The sequence below is a fragment of the Hipposideros armiger genome, unplaced genomic scaffold, assembly GCF_001890085.2.
Source record: "Hipposideros armiger isolate ML-2016 unplaced genomic scaffold, ASM189008v1 scaffold_14, whole genome shotgun sequence".
In the NCBI taxonomy this organism is placed as follows: Eukaryota; Metazoa; Chordata; class Mammalia; order Chiroptera; family Hipposideridae; genus Hipposideros; species Hipposideros armiger.
Window position 1 is genome coordinate 2415959 of NW_017731364.1, and position 17296 is coordinate 2433254.

Consider the following 17296-nt stretch of genomic DNA (forward strand, 5'->3'; position numbering starts at 1 on the left):
GAGAGAGAGAGAGGGAGAGGGAGAGAAAGGAAAGGGAAGAGAGAGAATCACAGAAAAGAAAGGGAGGAAAGAGACGCCAGGGGAAGGTGCAGAGAAAAAAGAGGAAGAAGGGAGGAGGAAGGGAGAGACAGAGAATAGAGTATAAAGAGGCAGATACAGTGTCGTTGGAGCTGGGAGGTGAGCCTGTGAGAGAAAGACAAAAGGATTGGGAGGAGAAGGGGGAGAGGCTGGAGCAGCGAGTGCCAGGGAGAGAGCTTGACCCTGGGAACTCATTCCAGAGATAGAGACCCAGGCGAAGGAGATGGAGATGTGCTGGTGCAACAGATAGACACCATCTGAGAGCCAGGTGCCTGGCTTCTTTGCCCAAGGCCCCACTCTCAGCTTGTGCAGATGGACAGACACCTCCCACCCTATGTGAAGGCTTGCCCCTCTACCCTTGCTCCACCCCCACCCCTGCCACCTCTCCCTGTCATCCTGTTCCATCCAGTCACTCCCTGTCTTAACTGGGCACCTCCCAGTCTCAGTTACAGCCCAGGGCCCCCTCCTCCTGGAGAGGTTGCCTCCCAGCCTCCTTCCTGGGCAAATTCCAGGACCAGCTGTTAAAAAGGAGTCATAGGGCCCACTCCCTTCCCTACAGTTTGGGCCCCCTACCCCAGGGACACAAGAAGGGGCAAAAGGCTTCTCAAACACTAAGTTACAGTGGTGGCCATGAGTCAGCTCCGAGCCCCAGGACCCCTGCTTCTGATGAGGTCAAGGAACACCCCTGGGGTGGGTGGGGGCTGGCTACTCAAGAGGGAACATGAACAAAGGTCCCAATTCCCACATCCATTCCTGCTTGACCCATCCTCCCTAAAGCTCCTGTCCCCTGGGTTGGCAGGCCACCTTTGTTCCAGGGACTAGACTGAGGGGTTCCTGCCAATGCTGGGTTGCCAGCCTGCGGGGGTAGGGGCTGAGTCTAGGTTTGGGTCTGATTTGTTTCTGTCTAGCACAGTAAAATGCACTTACTGGGGACAGAGGGAAAGTCTTGGATGGTGGAGATAGGAGTGTAGAAAGAGAAAGTTCAATAGTGTGAACAGTGCTGGGGAAGCGTAGTGGGGTGCTAAGACGGCTCAGGTGGTGAGGGGGAGGAGCAAAGAAAACGTGGAGCGGGGGAGGTAAAGGGAAGGACACCTGGGACAAGTACCTCATGTCCTTGTCCTATGCAGGCCCCCAGCCTCGGCCAGAAACCTGCATGCAGCTTTCCACCCCTTAGCCCTCCAGCCTCAGTTTCCCTAGCTCAGAAGGCTGGGGCGTCGATAGGCCTCCGGTCCTCGCGCTTCCAAGGGTAACCAGGAGCAGCGGTCCTGGAGCATACGCTCCATGGCTCGGCTCGGCTTCACTTACCAGGGTCTGCTCGTACTGCAGCGCCCGCGGCTCCATCCCTTCCTCTGCCGCGGCGGCCGCGGCGGCCGCCATCTCCGCGCACAGCCCTCGGGCCTCCACTGCGTCTCGGGCTCCGTCCCGGACTCGGCTCCCAGCTCGCAGAGCCCGCACCCGTGCCCGTCCGGTACCCGCAGCCCGGGCGGCCAAGTGCAGAGAGCCTCCCGCTCCCGTCCCCTCCTCGGCGGGCGGGCTGAGGGCGGTGCCCTCCGTGGTGCCCCGCCCGCCAGCCCATCCACAGGGACCGGCCCAGCCTGGTGGGGGTCTGAGTTGGGGCGGCCTCCCAGGCTCGGGAGAGACGGTAGGGGGCGCTAGGAATGCTGGAGCCCGTGCCCGCTCTTCGCGGAGGCCTGAGGCTAAGACCAGGCGGCTCCGCTGGCACGTGCAGGGGCCGGTCCGTGTCTGCGGCCCGGGAGACTCTGGGGCTCGGTAGGGCCTGGGGCCGAGGACTGCAGAGGCGTCTAAATCAGACTCTTTGGGCCCAATCTTGCTCTCTAGCGTGGCGCCCTCTCTTGCTTCTCCGGAGGGGCCAGCGGCTCTGATGCGCCGTTGCTCCGCCCGGGGTGAGAAGCAAAGCTGGGGGAACTCGGAGGGGAACTCTAGGCCCAGGAGGTGGGGTGGTGGTGGTGGTAGTGGAATGCTCGGAGCTGAGATCCTCGGTCTCTCTCATCCTCTCCCTTCCTCCTTTCCCCCCCCGCCCCCCTGCGGCTCCCCCAGGGAGGTACACCTGGAACAACTTGGCCTGCAGGGGAGTGCGGGGCGAGGGGGCCGGTGATTGGAGGTAGGGAGGGAAAGAGTGAGAGGCCTGAGGAAAGGGAGGTCTGGGAGCCGGAGAGGCCGCTCCTGGGAGGCGGGTGTGAGGGGACAGAGGTCGCTTCTCCCTGGCAGGGCCCAAGGAGAAACCCGAGTAGCTGCTGACGTCTCGCCGCCAGAGGGGAACGGCCTGTTGGCGCTCTGCGTACTCTATCAGGGTCCAGAGAAGGATAGAACAGAGGGTGGGGTCAGCACAGGCTGGATGGGCTGTGTGTGTGTCCGAGATAGTGTCTGGGAGAGCACAGTGCCCAGGAAACAGGCAGTGTGGGAGGAGGCAGTACCAGGATGAAGGGGCATGTGGGAGGCAGAAGTGGCGCCCAGGAGGAGGGGGTGGTGCCCAGTAAGGTGGCAGTGTGAGAGGAGCCAGCAACCGAGGAAGGGACTATGTAAAGGAAGAGTATCTGTGGGAGAGACAGTGCCAGGAGGAAGGGGCACATAGATCAGTGTCCAGAGGGAAAGGCAGTGGTGGGTGAACGGGCAGTACCAAGCTGAGGGTGCAGTGCTCAGGAGAGCAGTGTGATGGGGTCAATACCAGGCGGCCGAAGGGGCGGTGTAGGGGAAGAGAGCAGTGGAGAGGAGGATGCAGTTCCAGGGGAGGGGACAGTGCAGGCTTTCCTCTTTCCCTTAGTGACATCATGGCAAATTCCCAAACTTGAAAGGACTCAGCTCAGGTGACATCCATCTGGGCAGAGCCGGCCTGGGCCGGCCTGGGGGGCCTCAGTGCCAGCTGGAGGGGCTGGGTACTGTGCCCGGCTCGTCCAACGCTCTGGGGGCGGGGTTCTGCTCCGCCCTCCCTCGGCGCGGACTGTGCCCTCGGCGGGCACGCGGACCGGTAGGGTAGGGTAGGGCTGGGGCCGGGCTTCTCTGGGCCAAGGATCAAGGTCCCTGGCTGGCGTAGGCCCCCAGGCATTCCAGTCTTCCCTACGGGGACTCTAAAGAGGGCGTAGTAGAGCTTCAGCAGAGTGAGAAACCGCGCCACCTCAGTCAGAGGTGGGACCTATCGTGACCCCGCCCTAGGGCGGAGTTATCTGGACCTGAGACCCGCCCTCAACACTGAGGTCTCTCGGTAGCAATAATTCGGGGCGGAAGTTAGGAAGCCCCGAGAGCTAGGTGACGGAAGTGGCCGCCTTACTGCTTGTCGGCGCGCATGCGTTATTGTGTTCCACGGCTGCTGCTCTTCAGGCGCTCCGTTTTCTCCTCTCCTTTTCTCCACGCGAGGGGGTGCGCGTACTCTTAGCTGTGGCCGCGCGCTCAGCCCCTGTGCTACTGTCGTGGCCCTTTCACCATGGCGGGCATCCTTTTTGAAGATATTTTTGATGTAAAAGACATTGACCCGGAAGGCAAGAAGTTTGACCGAGGTAAGTAAGGTATGTAGGGGCGGTTTGGGGTAAGGGGTTAACCTCGTCCTTGCGGACACGTCCCTGTGCCTTTGGTCCACCCAACTCACGTGGTCTGCCCCTACCGGCAGGTCCTGATGTCCGAACTCTCTTAGAAAATGTTTTATAGATGAGAAAACCGAGACTCCGAGCTCTCCCTGGGTTCACACATGTTGTGCCCTCTTCCTGGGTGGCCTTTTCTCGAGGTGCTGGTAAACTCCTGGGTATCTTTCTAATCTCTACCCACTCTGTGCTAGTCACTGTACGGTGCACCTTACACACGCTTTGTCTTAACTTCTTTCAAGAGTCTCCATTAGGTAGGTGGTGTCTTACCCTTTTTTTGCTCCAAGAGCTGCACAGAGAGTAATCCGACTCCAGAACCTAAATTCTTGTATTGCCCTTAGAGTGTTTAGTTCTTTGTGCATTCCTCTCTGGTTTAGAGTTGACTGCTTCGAATGATAAAGAGTAGCTCTTGATGCTGTCATTGATCACTAATTGTTTCTCTCTAGTTTTTCTTCCTTTGCCTGGAGACTGAGATGTTCTTCAAAACAACACCAGTTCTTATACTTCCTGATAATCCCCTCAGCACTGCACCTGGCACAGAAAGACAAAACCTTTGGATGAATGAATAACTTGCCCAAAGTCAGGTTGTTTTTAATCACCTAGGCAGGCCTAGAATCTGGATATTATTTGTTGCCAGCGGACCTTTGATTCTTTTCTGGGGATTCTGCCCACTGGCCATTGTTTTCTCTCCTCTCCTTCTTGCATATCTGGTTCTGGTTGAGCCTGAACTTCTGTGAGAGCAGATGAGAGGCCAGTGGAGGCACACTGGGTTAGATTGAGTGTTCTATTGCATAATGGTCCCCCAAAGTGGGGTCTGCAGAGTTGGCATGGGCCAGGCAATTACCTCTACCACTCTTTCTCTACTTCCCTGTAGTGTCTCGACTGCATTGTGAGAGTGAGTCTTTCAAGATGGACCTTATCTTAGATGTAAACATTCAGATCTACCCTGTAGACTTGGGTAAGTATTGAACATAGACAATAGCAGGTGACTTTTTGTCATTTCAGCTGTTCTTCACCCTAAGATATTACTGTTATTTTCAGGTGACAAGTTCCGGTTGGTTATAGCCAGTACCTTGTATGAAGATGGTACCCTGGATGATGGTGAATACAACCCCACAGATGACAGACCTTCCAGGTGAGGAAGTGGAGAAGGGAGTACTTGAAATATGCCTGAGGACTAAGTAGATAAGTGGTATCGAAAGATCCTTATTTAATTTGTGAAATAAGCAATTATCAGCAGAATCTGAGGAATCTTGAGGAAATTGCTGCTCTTAAGAATTCAGACACCCAAGTATTCATCCAGAGCAGTGGTTGCATGCTTGTGAGTTGTAGCTTTTTTTTTTTTTTTTAGCTGAGCCATCCTGCTACCTGTTGGCAGCTCAGCGGCTGCTCAGCCCGGGCTGGACTCGAACTGCTGTTGCTCAGAGCTCAAACTCTTGAGCGAGCTCTTAACCAACTGAGCCACTCGGCCGGCCCCGTAAGTTGTAGCTTTTTGATGGCGGAAAATAACCACTGAGTGACTTAGGCTGTGTGGGCCTTGCATCTTGGGAGTGAGTTTGGTATGATGGGAAGTTAGAGCCTCACTGAGTTCAAACCTGAGCCCTACCATTTATTTGTTGAATAATCTTAACCTCTTTCAGCCTCAGTTTCCTCATCGGTAAAAACTGGATGGCCATACGTAGGTCACAGGGTTGCTGTGAGGACTAAATGATATTGTCTTTGGAAAGTGCCTGTTATAATGCTGGCACTTAGTTACCAGTTACCACTTTTAAAGGACTTATTATTGTTAAATGCTTTTGAGAATAACTACCACTGTTGTTCCACAGGGCTGACCAATTTGAGTATGTAATGTATGGGAAAGTGTACAGGATTGAGGGAGATGAGACTTCTACTGAAGCAGCAACACGTCTGTAAGTTCCTTGATCTTGTGAGAACCCTTTCCCCTGCCTTATTCTGAGAATTTGGGCCATGCTTATGCTTCCTGTGTTGGGTCCCTTGCCCCAAGCACCTCAGACCTAGGTGCGACCCAGAAAGAAACTTCTGGGAACAGTTTTCAATCTGAAATGTAGGCTGCTGTCTATGCCCTTTGTCAGGGCCTTAGGGCCTGGGGAAAATGAGAAACTGATAATCTTGCTGTATGTAGTGCAAAGGAAGGTTGCTTCCTCAGGAAATAAATGCAGCATTAAGTAATTAAACTGCTAGGCATGTGTGTGTGTGTGTGTGTGTGTATTGCTACTCTGCAACCCAACCCCTAGTTCTTTGGTTTCCCTGCCCAGCTATTTTTTCTTTTTAAAAAATCTTATTAAAACAATATGTACCCTTTGTAAGCAATTTGAAAAGCAGAGAAGTAATGCAAAGAAGGAAAAAAAGTGACCTGTAATTGCATACCTAGAGGGAAACTTTTACATAAAATTTTTGACGATTTTCGGGTTTTATTCCTGTGTGCTTTTTTGCTTTTAGGTCATGTTGTTTATACATGTTTTCTTCTCTTTTTGCTTAATGTTATGTAAAACATGTTTTGCCCATGTCACTTTAAAGCTTTTCCTAAACATCTTAATAGCTGTATAACATTCCAGGAAGTGGATATATCTTAATTGATTTAACCATTTTCCTTATTCTGGGCATGTAGTATTTTCTACCATTGCTAATATAAAGAACACTGCCTTACACATATCTGTGCATTCATCTTTGTCTGAATTTTGGTTCCTGATGACAAAACATTAGAAAGGTACTTCTTTTCTTAGGCTGGTCTGCAGAGCCACTGAGTAGCAGCTGCTCCAGAGCTCAGACTTATGAAACTGGACCTTCTGTTTCAGCTCTGCCTACGTGTCCTATGGGGGCCTGCTCATGAGGCTGCAGGGTGATGCCAACAACCTGCATGGATTTGAAGTGGATTCCAGAGTTTATCTGCTGATGAAGAAACTGGCCTTCTGAACCACCTGGGGAGCCAACCTTGCTGCCTAGTCACTCCAGTCATGGATATTTGTTTAAGCCTGAGCAGCAGCGGCCGTTGTTCACCTGTTCAGGAGGGGCACTGTGGATGCATCGTTAGGTGGTCTGGACTCAATGGGAAACTGACTTGCCTGTGAAAGACCTGGTGGGAGAGCTTAAAATGAATCAGAAGTTGTTTTGTATATATGATTTTTTAAAATTAAACTTTACTTTTTCAGACGTTTCGTCCCTTTAAAAAATTTTTTTTTCCATTTACTTTAAAACCATTTTTTCCAATTTGCCTATGGTATATTCTGTTTCTGGCCCACAACCATATGATCACATGTCAAGGTAGGATCTATCCCCGCCTTTTGGTATCTAGATTCTGGGCTGATTATCCCCAACCTTTATCCTCCAATGTGATTTTCTGTCTGGGAGAGAGTGTCGTGCTTTTGACTCCTGAGCGCACCCCAGGTCCGGAAGATACCACCCTTTTGGCTAGAAGTTTGAATTGGCAAGGAGCCCTGTTTGTGCCCTTCTAACACTTGCCGTCTCTTAGGAAGTCAGGTCACGTTGACTTGAATGAGTCACTTGCATAGCCTGGAAATGTTCATCATTTTAATGGAAGCTTTGGGTAGAGGCTTTCAGACACATGCATGGGACAGGACTATGAAGAGAATAGGAAGAGCGGATTTGGTGGTTATGGGAGCAGGTGGAGAAGCTAGTTGTGTGCTCTACATGCTAGTGGTTTCCTCGAGGGAGGGTAAGTGCTTTCTTAACAGTGACACTGAACAGGGAGCTGCTGCACAGACCAGTGAAGTGGACAGGGCAGCAATACCAATGAGGTTGGCAGTCCAGTGCCAGTGCCTAGGACAATGCAGGATCCTGACTGCACTCACTAACTGGGGGAAGTGGGGGAAGAGCACAGTTGAGGAAATGGTGATGCTTACAAGGACTCCAGCATAGCAGCTGGCTCTTCAGCCTGGTATTCGAAGTCTCTTAGAAAGTATATGGGGGTCTCTGATTTCCCTGGGAAATTCAGGTTAAAGATCCTGAAAAATTGTGAGTGTGCATTAAGCAGTTGTCTCTTAATTTCCCATTTTACCAGGGGAGCTGGTCCCTTCCCTGCTGGGATGCCTGGGGTATCTCCTTCCCCATCATTTTCAGGTCTTTACCTGAGGTGTTAGAAATAGTATTTAGGGAAATGGGTTGAAATATGGTCCCTGCAGGGGGGAGGAAAAGGTGTTTTGCTTTAGTATGGGGGAGGGAGGGTGGGTAGAGAAGTTAAGAGAAGCAGTGGGTGTTGGGATGAATTTTTATGGAAATCTAGAGCCTTTCCATGGAGTCAAATTTGGGGGGCAGGGGTTGGAATAGGATGAACTTAGGTTAGAGTGGGTATGTAGAAGAATCTACCAGTAATGGTTTGTTGGGTAGCATAGCAAACTCCTAACTGCTCTGGGGTAGCAGAAGAAAGAGAACTGGTGTACAGTTGAGTAGAGGTAGGAATGTTCTGGTTGTTACAGTTTTTTTGTTGTTGGTTTTTTGTTTTTTTGGGTTTGTTTTTGGTGTGTGTAAAGTGAAGAAGAGACAGAAAGATTTGGGAATGGGTTAGATTCTCAATAGGGGCAGATTAGTTTACACTGGAGAAGCCCATGAGTTATTTGCATTTGCCCTGGATGCCTGGAACTTTCTGGCTATATACTTCTTGCAGTTTTGCCATCTTTTTTTTTTTTTTTAAGATTTTTATTGGGGAATTGGGGGGATGGGAACAGTGCTGGGGAATTGGGGGAAGGGGAACAGACAAGTTGCTGTCGTTCTTGTTCTTCAGTCTAGTTGTGGAGGACGTTGCCCCACTGGCCCAAGTTGGCACCATCATTGCGCTCTTCCCAGGCGAGGCACATCAGTCACCGGCTTCTGGACGGCCGCTCACTGCGGCTACTGGCCGCTCACGCTGGCTGCTGGCTACATATGGTAGCCCATGGCAACCCACTGCCACAGGGGCTGCAGCCTCTGCCGTCGCCGGCTACTCATGGCTGCCCAGCTCCAGGTTGAGCTGTTGTTCAGCATCTTAGCTGTGGAGGGCAGTGTCACTGGCCCTCATATGTGGGATCTGAACCGGGGCCCTCTGGCGTCCCAAGCCAGCTCTTAACCAACGTGCCACCTCGGCCGGCCCCAGTTTTGCCATCTTGGTCTCTCATCTGACTATACTGAGAACCCCTAATTCTTTGTCTCTGGTCCTTTTGGCATAAAGTGTTTCATTCGATTATTAGATTTAATCTACTTTAGTATTTCATTAAGTTAAAATTTCCATTTACCATTCCCTTTACTAGCATGCTGGAATTTGTAGTGTGGATGAATTGCAGATACTGACACCATCCAAGGTTTAGACAACACTTTTGAGCTTTGTGCATTTGTTGATTCTTTCTCCATGGCAACTGTTCTGTCCATGAATGGGAGAGAAGGACACCTGGAGATGTCTAAATTGGTCACCCTCCCAAGAGCTTTGGTTTTCTACTCAGAACTCTTTAACTTGATGTATTTACTCTCTATGGACTTGGAAATCTTTCCCAATAAATAGAATCATTGAATGATATATTAGACAGTGTATGGACTGTGGAGAGTATGGACTCCAGACTAAGCCAGCCTGGGGATCACAGGCTGTGAAACCATTGGGAACATGCCTGGCTTCTCTGAGCCTCAGTTTCCTCATCTGTAAAAATAGAGATGATAATACCAATCTTAAAGAGTCGTGTAAGCCTTTAAAAAAGGTAGAATACATAAAGTTCCTGGCACATTCTGACTTTCATTCTGTTTTAGAATGCCTTTAGTGATCCTGCAGTATTTGTGGCAATGTTTAGAACTCCGGGTTCCTGGTTCCTCCTCTACCTACAAGGTGGCAGTTCCTCTCCTTTGGGGAGTTGATGAGGAGGGAGGGGGAAAAAGCTTCCATTGGTTTTCCCTACAAGAGCTTCTGGAGGTAGCATTGACTTTTGCGGTGGAGTTTTTGTGTGGGCAATATAAACTTCTTCCAAGTATCAAGTCTGCTTTATTGGCAAAGCCCCGTAAGTCTGGCTTCTTTTCTGGAGATACCCTAACAGTTTATGGTGGTAACACAAAGCCACTTTTTAGATACTACTCACTTCTGGGAATTGGGAAATGAGCCTTCAACTTGTACATGACTTGACTTATCTCTCCTGCTGTGTGAGCCCCAGGAGACCAACTCAAGCCACTTCCTGCACTTCCCCCTGACCTCCACAGGAGGGAGGCAGGAACCCATGCTTGGCGAAGCTTCCTGCTGAGCTGCTGAAGCTGTCGCTGTTTGCTCAGCTGTCACATCCAGGTCTTGTCTTGACTGAACTGTCTGCACAGACTTACTTGAGGTGTGAGGCTCTCCTAGGCTTCCTGTTAGCTTTTCTTTTTTTTCTTTTTTTAGGGAGGGACAGATCTATTGTCCCTCTGCCCCACTCCCCCCCCCCCAGAAGAACTTCTTTCTTTTCCTTTTCAGTTAGCTTTTGGGTGCTCTCATTTATTTATTCTTTATTTATACAGGCTCAGTTTTGTCTATTATGTAGGGACAGCCTTTCTGGGAGACAACTTCTCATTCATTTCTCAAGAGTAAGGATCTCCTAAGAAAAGGAGATAAAAGTCCCATTGAGAAGATGGTAAAAAGGGGTAAAGAGACTAACCTTATTTCTGAGTAGAAAACCAAAGCTTGTTTTTCTCTTGTTTTCTGACCTAAGATTAGTTTCTACCTTTGTTCAGAGGCCAGGCCAGTCCAGGCCTTTGAGAAATTATCGTATGCAAAAGAACACAGAGCAAATTCGTAAGTTGTAGGTTTATGCAGAAAAATAGACCAAAGATAACTAGCTGCTCTGGTGAATATTATTGATAGCTTAAAAAAATAGCTTCTGAGTTTTATACAGTGAAAAACGATCCCTTTTTCTGTCCCATGTATCCGCCTTTACTAGGGCTTTGGGTTTCAGGTGAAAGCAGGAAATCTGGTGTGGCAGCAGTTGTCTTCCAGGGCCTCTCCTTCAGGTAAGGGAATTACACATGGGAGACAGTGCTGATGTTGGCAGTGCCTGAGTACCGTACTACTCCTGAGACAGATTATGGAAGTGAGGGTGGGCTGCAGTTAGAAGAGGGCTGGTAGGATTGGGCATGATAGCAGAAGGGTCAGGAAGTGGGAGTTGGAGCTGGACCATGGGGGTGGGCAAGGTGGGTGAAGGAGAGAAGAGTGTGTATTGTCCAGTGGGAGGATGGCTTAGGGAAGGAGAGAATCCAGACTGGAGACTGAGTGGCAGAGAGCCCGTGTCCGAAGTTCCTGGTGGAATATTCAGGGCTCCCAGCGCCCTGGGTGAGGGTCCAGGGAAGAGTCCATGAGTTCCATTTAAGGGTGTGTGTGTCCTGTTCAGATGTCCAGGTACTTGGTCTAGGGACCTGGAAGTTTGGTTCAGCAGACCAGGAATCTTGGCTCTGAGTCCCTGTAGCCTCTTCAGAAGTCCAGAGCCAGTAGTTCTGGCTGAGACACTGGAGTTTGTCTCCAACAATCCAGAAGTCCTGTTTGGGAACTTGTTCAGTGTGAAGAATAGAGAGGTACTGCTTGGGAGAGCTGTGGTAGGGAGGGCCCGCTTGGCACAGAGGGTGGGCCCGACTACGTGAAGCAGGAAACGCACCTTTCCTCGGAGCAGTTGTTGGAAGCTCAGGAAAATGGCATCGGGATCTTTGTGAGCTGTGGTCCTGCCCTGTGGAGGAAGCTGAGGGCAGAGGATGGGCCTGAGGCCAGAGACCTTGGCCAGATATGCCTCCCTTGTCTATGTGGGAAGGTAGGGTACCGGCAGCTGGGCTTTATGGATGGGAGGAAGCATTCATTCCTTGACACGTCATCCCCTGTTCCTCAAGATTCCTAGAATTCCTCTTTTTTCCCTCAGGTCTTCTAAGGAGACTCAGTCAAAAAGGAAGGACAATTTCTATAGTTCCCTTGACTTGGGACTTACCTGGGTTCCAAGGAGGCCCTGCAGGGCCCCAAGGAGGAGGCGGACCTGTCCAGAAAGCTGTCCCAGTAGGGATGAGAGGCAAGTGGGCCCCAGTTGTCCCCGTGCTGCCATCACTCCCTCCAGCAGAAGGGTTGTCGCTCCCAGAACATCCTGTGCCTTGGTCTGCTCCTGAGAAAGGGATGGAAGAGAGAAGCGGGTTGCTTCAAAGGGCATGCTCATAGCGGGTGGGGAGCCTGTAGGGGTAGCCAGCAGAATGAATCATAAGAGCTGAGAATTGGACAGGACCACGGTCCCACCCAGCACAGGAATTCCTTCAGTCTCCCGACAATTGGTCATCAGCCTCTGCTTGAATAACTCTAGTGTCCGGTAACCCAGCCTGGTCTGACATTTAATTTCAGTCAGAAAAGCTGGGGTTTTTTTCCTTACATTATGCTGAAATCTACCCTTTTATAGCTTTACCTCTTGGTCCTAGTGCTGCAAATCTCTTTCGGCTACAAAATCTGAGGATTGTATGATTTATTTTTAACTTAATGTAGAGATGAAACCATTATAAGAGTATAAAGATGAAGGGAAGGAGCTTATTGATACATGGCAGAGCTGGAGCTACGAGGGCTCCTTAGGAACTGTCCTTCCCTGGCCCAGTCCCCCTAGACAATCTGAGGGAAGAGAGGGATTCTAGGGATCTTGAGAGTAGAAGAGCTGACCTTCTAAAGGGTGCTCCCTCACAGTAGGTTTTCCGAGTCTCAGACTAAAGCACTTCATGCTATGCCACAAGATGGCCACTTCCTCCAAGCTAATCAGAGAGACTGTTGGGTTTTTTTAAAACCATTTTTCACATAACATGTTTTCTAACCTCTTACTGTGCAGGTTGTTGCATCCTGGACACATGCTAGTTTAATACTGGGTTGTTGGAAAAATCATGATGTATTTTTCTATGTTTTTCGTTGCAAAAATGCATCATGACTTTTCCGACAACCCAATAGATCCCTCTGAATACATTAGCATGTGTCTAGAGGAGGATGTCAGTCGAGTATTTTTGAGTGCAGTCCACCCAGAATACAGTTTTATAGGGATATTTCCACAATGTGGATGCTAAACATCTAAAGTTGCCTAGAATCACTAGTTTTTACATAGCTGCTTCAAAAATGTTACATGCTAAGTTTAGGGTCAAGTCAACCCTCCCATATTGTTTTCATAGTAAATTCTAGGGCTAGAAGTTTTTTATGAGGAAAGCAGGGGCATTGTGGCCTGAAAGCTGGAGTAGGAGTTTACTCAATTACTTTACACGTGTAGAATTGTTTATATATCTCTTAAATTTCACTATGTTTTGAACCTAGCCTTTCAGTGATTTGAATCTTGACTCTGTCTTTTGGGGTGTTTTTTTTTTTTTTGCTGTGTTTCCCAGCTTTGTGTCATCTGTGGATGACAGATCAGTCTTACTTCTTCATACCAACTTAAGAAGGTTGAACAGAAATAAGTCAAAGGCATGGCCCAGGCGAGACCTCAATCTAGCTTTACATGGTGTTCAGCTTTGAATCTATTTAATGTACTGGGACTGCAAGCGATCAACTTGTCCAGAAGATATCATCATAGTAGAATGTAGATTGGGTTAGGGTAGTCAAGCTAAAGGTGAGATATTTTCAGGGAGCTCAGGAATTTTGAAGAATCCATGGGAAGCAGTACAAAACTGATGAAGACATGACGTAGAGAAACCAAGGGAAGGGATGGCTTTCTTACCGTCTGGGTTTTCCATTCTCCCAAGCTAAAGTCCACAGCTGGCAGCAGGACAGGTGTGGACAAAGGGTTAACGTCTGGGCACTGGCTCTGTTGAAAAAGATTATTGGGGGAGGGTAGAGAAGGGAACTGAAATGGGGGCATGGTGGCCCAATGATCAGGATATGAGTAATATATCCAGATTAGAGCTTTTAAAGGGTTTGACTGTAAATCATAATCTTTGGCAAAGAGAGGTGATCAGGAAATGGTGGCCTTACCAAAGACAATATTGGAAAAATAGGGATTGTATCAGGGAGCAAGAGGAAGTGATGGAAGTGAAGGTATCTTACCAGTTAAATGGATAGAGGGGAGAATGTTTGGGGAATCTCACCAGTCTGCTTTGAAGGAATTGGGAGTCACGAAGCAGTTTATTTAGGAGTCGGGGGTCACAGGCAGGAGGAGCCAGGCTGGACCGAGTTAGTCTTGCACTTAGGAGAAGCATGACCACGAGGAGCAATTCTTAGATGAGGAGAGGTGAGGTTGAAAGGGGTGGGTAAGGAAGAAAACATTGTCGGGCGGTGGTCCAGGCATTCCCAGTTAGGACCCAGACCTGAAATCCTGGGAATCTGCCACTCAGATGCCTTATTCCTGGGAAACTGGGTCCCCCCAGCCCTCCCCCACTGCAGCACATCTCCTTTCTGTTTCCCCCTCTACCACATTCTGATTTGGCCCTTAGCCTCTCAAGTGTGCTCTTACCAGTCAGCTCCATTCTGGCCAGGCTGTCTGGTTGAAGTGGCACCCTGTATGGGGCCTCTCCCCTGAATCCTTCCTGGGGCCATGGAGGCGGCTTGGGCTCTTGCACTTCTGGGAAGAGTGGGGTGGGGCACGGCGCAGGTAGGCCAAGGGAGAGGGTCTGGAATCTATCCTGCAAGTGACAGGAATAATGAACGCTTAATCAAATTTCAAGGAAGAGACTGCCTGACTGGGGTAACAGATGCTGGGAGGGCTTGTGATGCTCACCAGCCTAGAACTGCTAAAGCTCTGACTGCTCCCATGCTTTCTTGTGACGTAGCATGTAGTGTCTCCTCTTTATCAAGAGTTCCTCAGTGAATCTGATATGGGTTTGGTGCCCCTGCCCCCTGCCGAAAGCAGCAGGACAGGATATGTACACACACACATTTTAATTGGCCTCAAATTCTGAGCAACCTTGGTTGTTTGGTTGGAGGAAATCTGGGATGGGGATAGAGAATGGAAGCACTGTGGCACGAGCCTGAGAAGAGGGGAAAGTGAGTATGGGGCCGAGATGAGGAACTAGGAAACATGCACTGTACTGAGAAGTAGCTAGCTTGGAAATGGGGTTGAGAAGTAAAATTAGGCAAAAATTTTTAAAAACTGGGTTACTAGAGGTTGGTGATTAAAAGATTAAGAGAAGGTGGTGTGGGAGGAGTTAACCTCTCATTCTTCCCAATTTACCCCTTACACACAAAGCCTCTTTTTCTTTGCATTCCAAATTCTGAAATACTGGGTTTTCCAAGGTGAAGAGATACACTAACAGTCTTGGGAACTTCCTTCCTGAGGCAAGTAGTCCAGGGTTGGGCACCCGCTGAGTGAGGTGATGCCCGCCTTCCATGGCATACTTTGCTTTAGACACCCACCATATCTGTCTGGTAGCCCACACCTTCCTCCCTGCCCCCTCTTCAGACCCCTTCCTGTTCCTTCACAGGACCCCCCACATGGCTTCCTCCTTCTTTCACAAGTTGTGCAAAGAGGCCTGCACCTGATTCAATATTGGGATTTCCTGTAGGTCTGTCAACATGCATGAGCCCTCCTCCCATCACCCTCTCCTTGTGCCCTGGTCTGCCTGGCCCAGCTTCCACAGCCCCTGGATTCAGAACCTTAAACTAACGAGGAATGACTGGGGAAGAATGGCGAGTGAGGCTATGTCCATCTTGGTGCCCTGTTCCCTGAGCCCTAATGTACCTCCTTTCTCATTTTCTCCCTGAGACCATGTCCCTTTTCTTTAGGGCCAGCTAGGACTCTGCTGTATTCCACCAAGTCTGTGATCAGTCCCTTAGAATCCAGCACCCCACCCCCTACCCCTGCACTGTCCTGCTCCTCCCATTCTGGGAAGGCCATACTCTTCCTGACAAAGGTCAGTGCCTGTAGGTTCCAGTTTGCCTGCCCCTCCCCCAGCTGGGAGCCCAATTCCTCTTTCCTGGTCTTGCTACCCTCACCTAACTCCAAACCCTGCTTACCACTCACTGGGTGCAGAAGGGCTCCAGGACCCAGGTGCAGAGCAGGCAGCACTCTGGGGAGCAGATGGGTAGGAAGGCCTGTGGCGCTGGAGCATAGCCCCTTCACGGCAGTGGGGTCACACGCCTGCCCAGGCCACTTCTGCCCAATCAGAGAGCAGGGAGCCACCAGACACTGGCGAGGGCCCCCGGAAGTGACGCCTTCTCCTCCCACCCTCACTGGACCTGGAGCCCCTGCTGGACCATGGTCCACTAGTGGAGCCCAGCTCCTCCACCCACACACATCATGGGGAGGATTTGAATAGGGAAATCTATCTTTTCCTAGGAGATAGGAAACCTGGGACCTGACTGGAGAGGAGATGGGAGGGGAACAGGTTTTTTCTAGGAGGAATCTAGCAGGACATTTTTGTTTTCAGTTCTTGGCTGGCCAAATTTCTTTTCCCTGGACACCACAACTGCTGCCAAAATCTAGTAGGGCTCTTGCTTTTCCTGCTTTTCTCTCCTATAACTTCTAGGGGATCATGTCTGATACCCCCTGTATGAGTGGGAATGGGGGTATTGTCAGTATTAGAGAATGACCCTGTCAGGGGTCAGTGTTATGGGGAAAGGGTTTGGACAGCTTGAGAGGACTGTGAGGTGACGGGGGTGTGTGCTGGGCTCAGGTGCTCCTCTGTTAGGGTCCATTGGCTCAGACAGCTAGTCTCTGCCCTGGGCCCTCCTTTACTTGCCCCTTCTTTCCCCCTCTTCCATTTCCTACCATTCCATATGTGACAAGAGGAATAACCAGGCCCATGTGTCCCTGTCTTAGGAAAGACAGCTGCTGAACCTCCCCCGCAAATACCTCCTGCTGGCCCCCCTCTTCCTTTGGTCCTGGCTCTAGTCCCTTTGCTTTCCCCTCAATCCCAGTCTCCCCACAGCCTCTGTCCTCAGAGGCCTGGAGGCCTGACCTTATTCCCATCCCTCCCCTCCCCCCCAATTCTTCCTCAGGCTCTCCCCTGCTCCTCCTCCCCAGGATGGGGCTGTCTGCTAAGGAGTATGGCCTAGATCCCGGAATTCTCCAGTTCAGCCAGATGAGATGCTTCCCAAGATTAGGAAGGAGGGTGCTGGGATGGTTGGGAGGATGGTGGGTGTGTGGGGGTGGGAGGGGACAGGGAGGCAGTCATGACCAGGAAACCAAGACTGAGGAGGGTGGGGTGGAGAGAATGAGGGTCCTCGTGGTGAAGGGAGAAGGTGAGAAAGCATGTCAGGTTGGGGACGATGATGGTTGGACGGGCCTGAGGACAGGTTACAGTAGGGAGGGACACGCTGTCACTAGACAGAAAGGAGACAGTTTCTGGCTAAGTTCCTGTCCTGGGGAACAGTAGAAAGAGGAGAGAACTCAGAGAAGAGGTAGGGACACAGGCTAGGCAGTGAGTGTGGGGAGTGTGGGGTAGTGGGTGCTGTGGGCCCAGAGTCAGGGGGAGATCAGTTGAGGGGTCTTTCCTGTACGCTGTCATCTTTAAAGACAAGGCTTCATCCTTCTGGCAGGAACGGAATCCTAGCCCAGTAGCGGGCCCAGGCCTCAGGCCCAGCCTTTGCCCTTTCCCGGCCAAGGGATCTGGTCCTGGACCGGACACGCACCTCCTGGTCCAGTCACCCTGTGGCGGCCGGCAGGGGGGTGCGGGGGGGGGTGCTTCAGACCTGCCTCTCCTCCCCTCTTCGCGCCCCCTGGTCCCTCCCCTCCCCCTCCCCC

The 17296-nt window shown here is 50.6% G+C and overlaps 4 protein-coding genes across 15 annotated transcripts in view; 2 read left to right on the forward strand and 2 right to left on the reverse strand.

Annotated features, from left to right (window-relative positions):
* CLCN2 (chloride voltage-gated channel 2) overlaps positions 1–2171 on the reverse strand; it is a 14920-nt gene extending 12749 nt beyond the window's left edge. Inside the window, exon 1 of the mRNA XM_019668892.1 lies at positions 1384–2171. Within this exon, the coding sequence (XP_019524437.1) occupies positions 1384–1455 (72 nt within the window). The 5' untranslated portion in view covers positions 1456–2171. The remainder of the gene's footprint in view (positions 1–1383) is intronic.
* Positions 2172–2815: 644 nt separating this feature from the next.
* On the forward strand, positions 2816–6842 carry POLR2H (RNA polymerase II, I and III subunit H). Of its 2 annotated transcripts, none has more exons than XM_019668950.1 (5): positions 2816–3590; positions 4546–4629; positions 4713–4806; positions 5498–5581; positions 6488–6842. In XM_019668950.1, exons 1-5 carry the CDS (start codon positions 3518–3520, stop codon positions 6603–6605), a joined length of 453 nt encoding a protein of 150 aa, XP_019524495.1. In that variant the 5' UTR covers positions 2816–3517; the 3' UTR covers positions 6606–6842. The 2 variants fall into 2 exon arrangements, with proteins under 2 accessions (XP_019524495.1, XP_019524501.1); XM_019668956.1 differs by having other exon boundaries at positions 3510–3599.
* Positions 6843–10105: 3263 nt separating this feature from the next.
* On the reverse strand, positions 10106–15656 carry THPO (thrombopoietin). Of its 8 annotated transcripts, none has more exons than XM_019623915.1 (7): positions 15575–15646; positions 14333–14542; positions 14069–14237; positions 13704–13831; positions 13337–13423; positions 11600–11767; positions 10106–11359 (listed from the first exon to the last, which is right to left on the reverse strand). In XM_019623915.1, exons 3-7 carry the CDS (start codon positions 14079–14081, stop codon positions 10697–10699), a joined length of 1059 nt encoding a protein of 352 aa, XP_019479460.1. In that variant the 5' UTR covers positions 14082–14237; positions 14333–14542; positions 15575–15646; the 3' UTR covers positions 10106–10696. The 8 variants fall into 8 exon arrangements, with proteins under 8 accessions (XP_019479460.1, XP_019479469.1, XP_019479451.1 ...); XM_019623924.1 differs by having other exon boundaries at positions 14333–14451; positions 15568–15631; XM_019623906.1 differs by having other exon boundaries at positions 15568–15604.
* A 1233-nt stretch (positions 15657–16889) lies between these two features.
* CHRD (chordin) overlaps positions 16890–17296 on the forward strand; it is a 10952-nt gene continuing 10545 nt past the window's right edge. For all 4 annotated transcript variants that reach the window (XM_019623844.1, XM_019623837.1, XM_019623872.1 and 1 more), the window contains exon 1: positions 16890–16953. The gene's annotated coding sequence lies outside the window, so the exon portion shown is untranslated. The remainder of the gene's footprint in view (positions 16954–17296) is intronic.

Bases quoted from the DNA above. Each gene is read 5' to 3' on its own strand.
- THPO (XM_019623897.1), bottom strand. The intron at 13,424-13,703 runs GTGAGATTCCCC...CTTTTTCAACAG, and splicing joins AATTCCTTCAAAGCAGACTG to AGCCAGTGCCCAGACGTTAA. The intron at 11,768-13,336 runs GTAAGAAAGCCA...TCCCTTTCTCAG, and splicing joins GAGAATGGAAAACCCAGACG to GAGCAGACCAAGGCACAGGA.
- POLR2H (XM_019668950.1), top strand. From the start codon at position 3,518: ATGGCGGGCATCCTTTTTGAAGATATTTTTGATGTAAAAGACATTGAC. The intron at 3,591-4,545 runs GTAAGTAAGGTA...ACTTCCCTGTAG, and splicing joins AGGCAAGAAGTTTGACCGAG to TGTCTCGACTGCATTGTGAG. The intron at 5,582-6,487 runs GTAAGTTCCTTG...CTTCTGTTTCAG, and splicing joins ACTGAAGCAGCAACACGTCT to CTCTGCCTACGTGTCCTATG.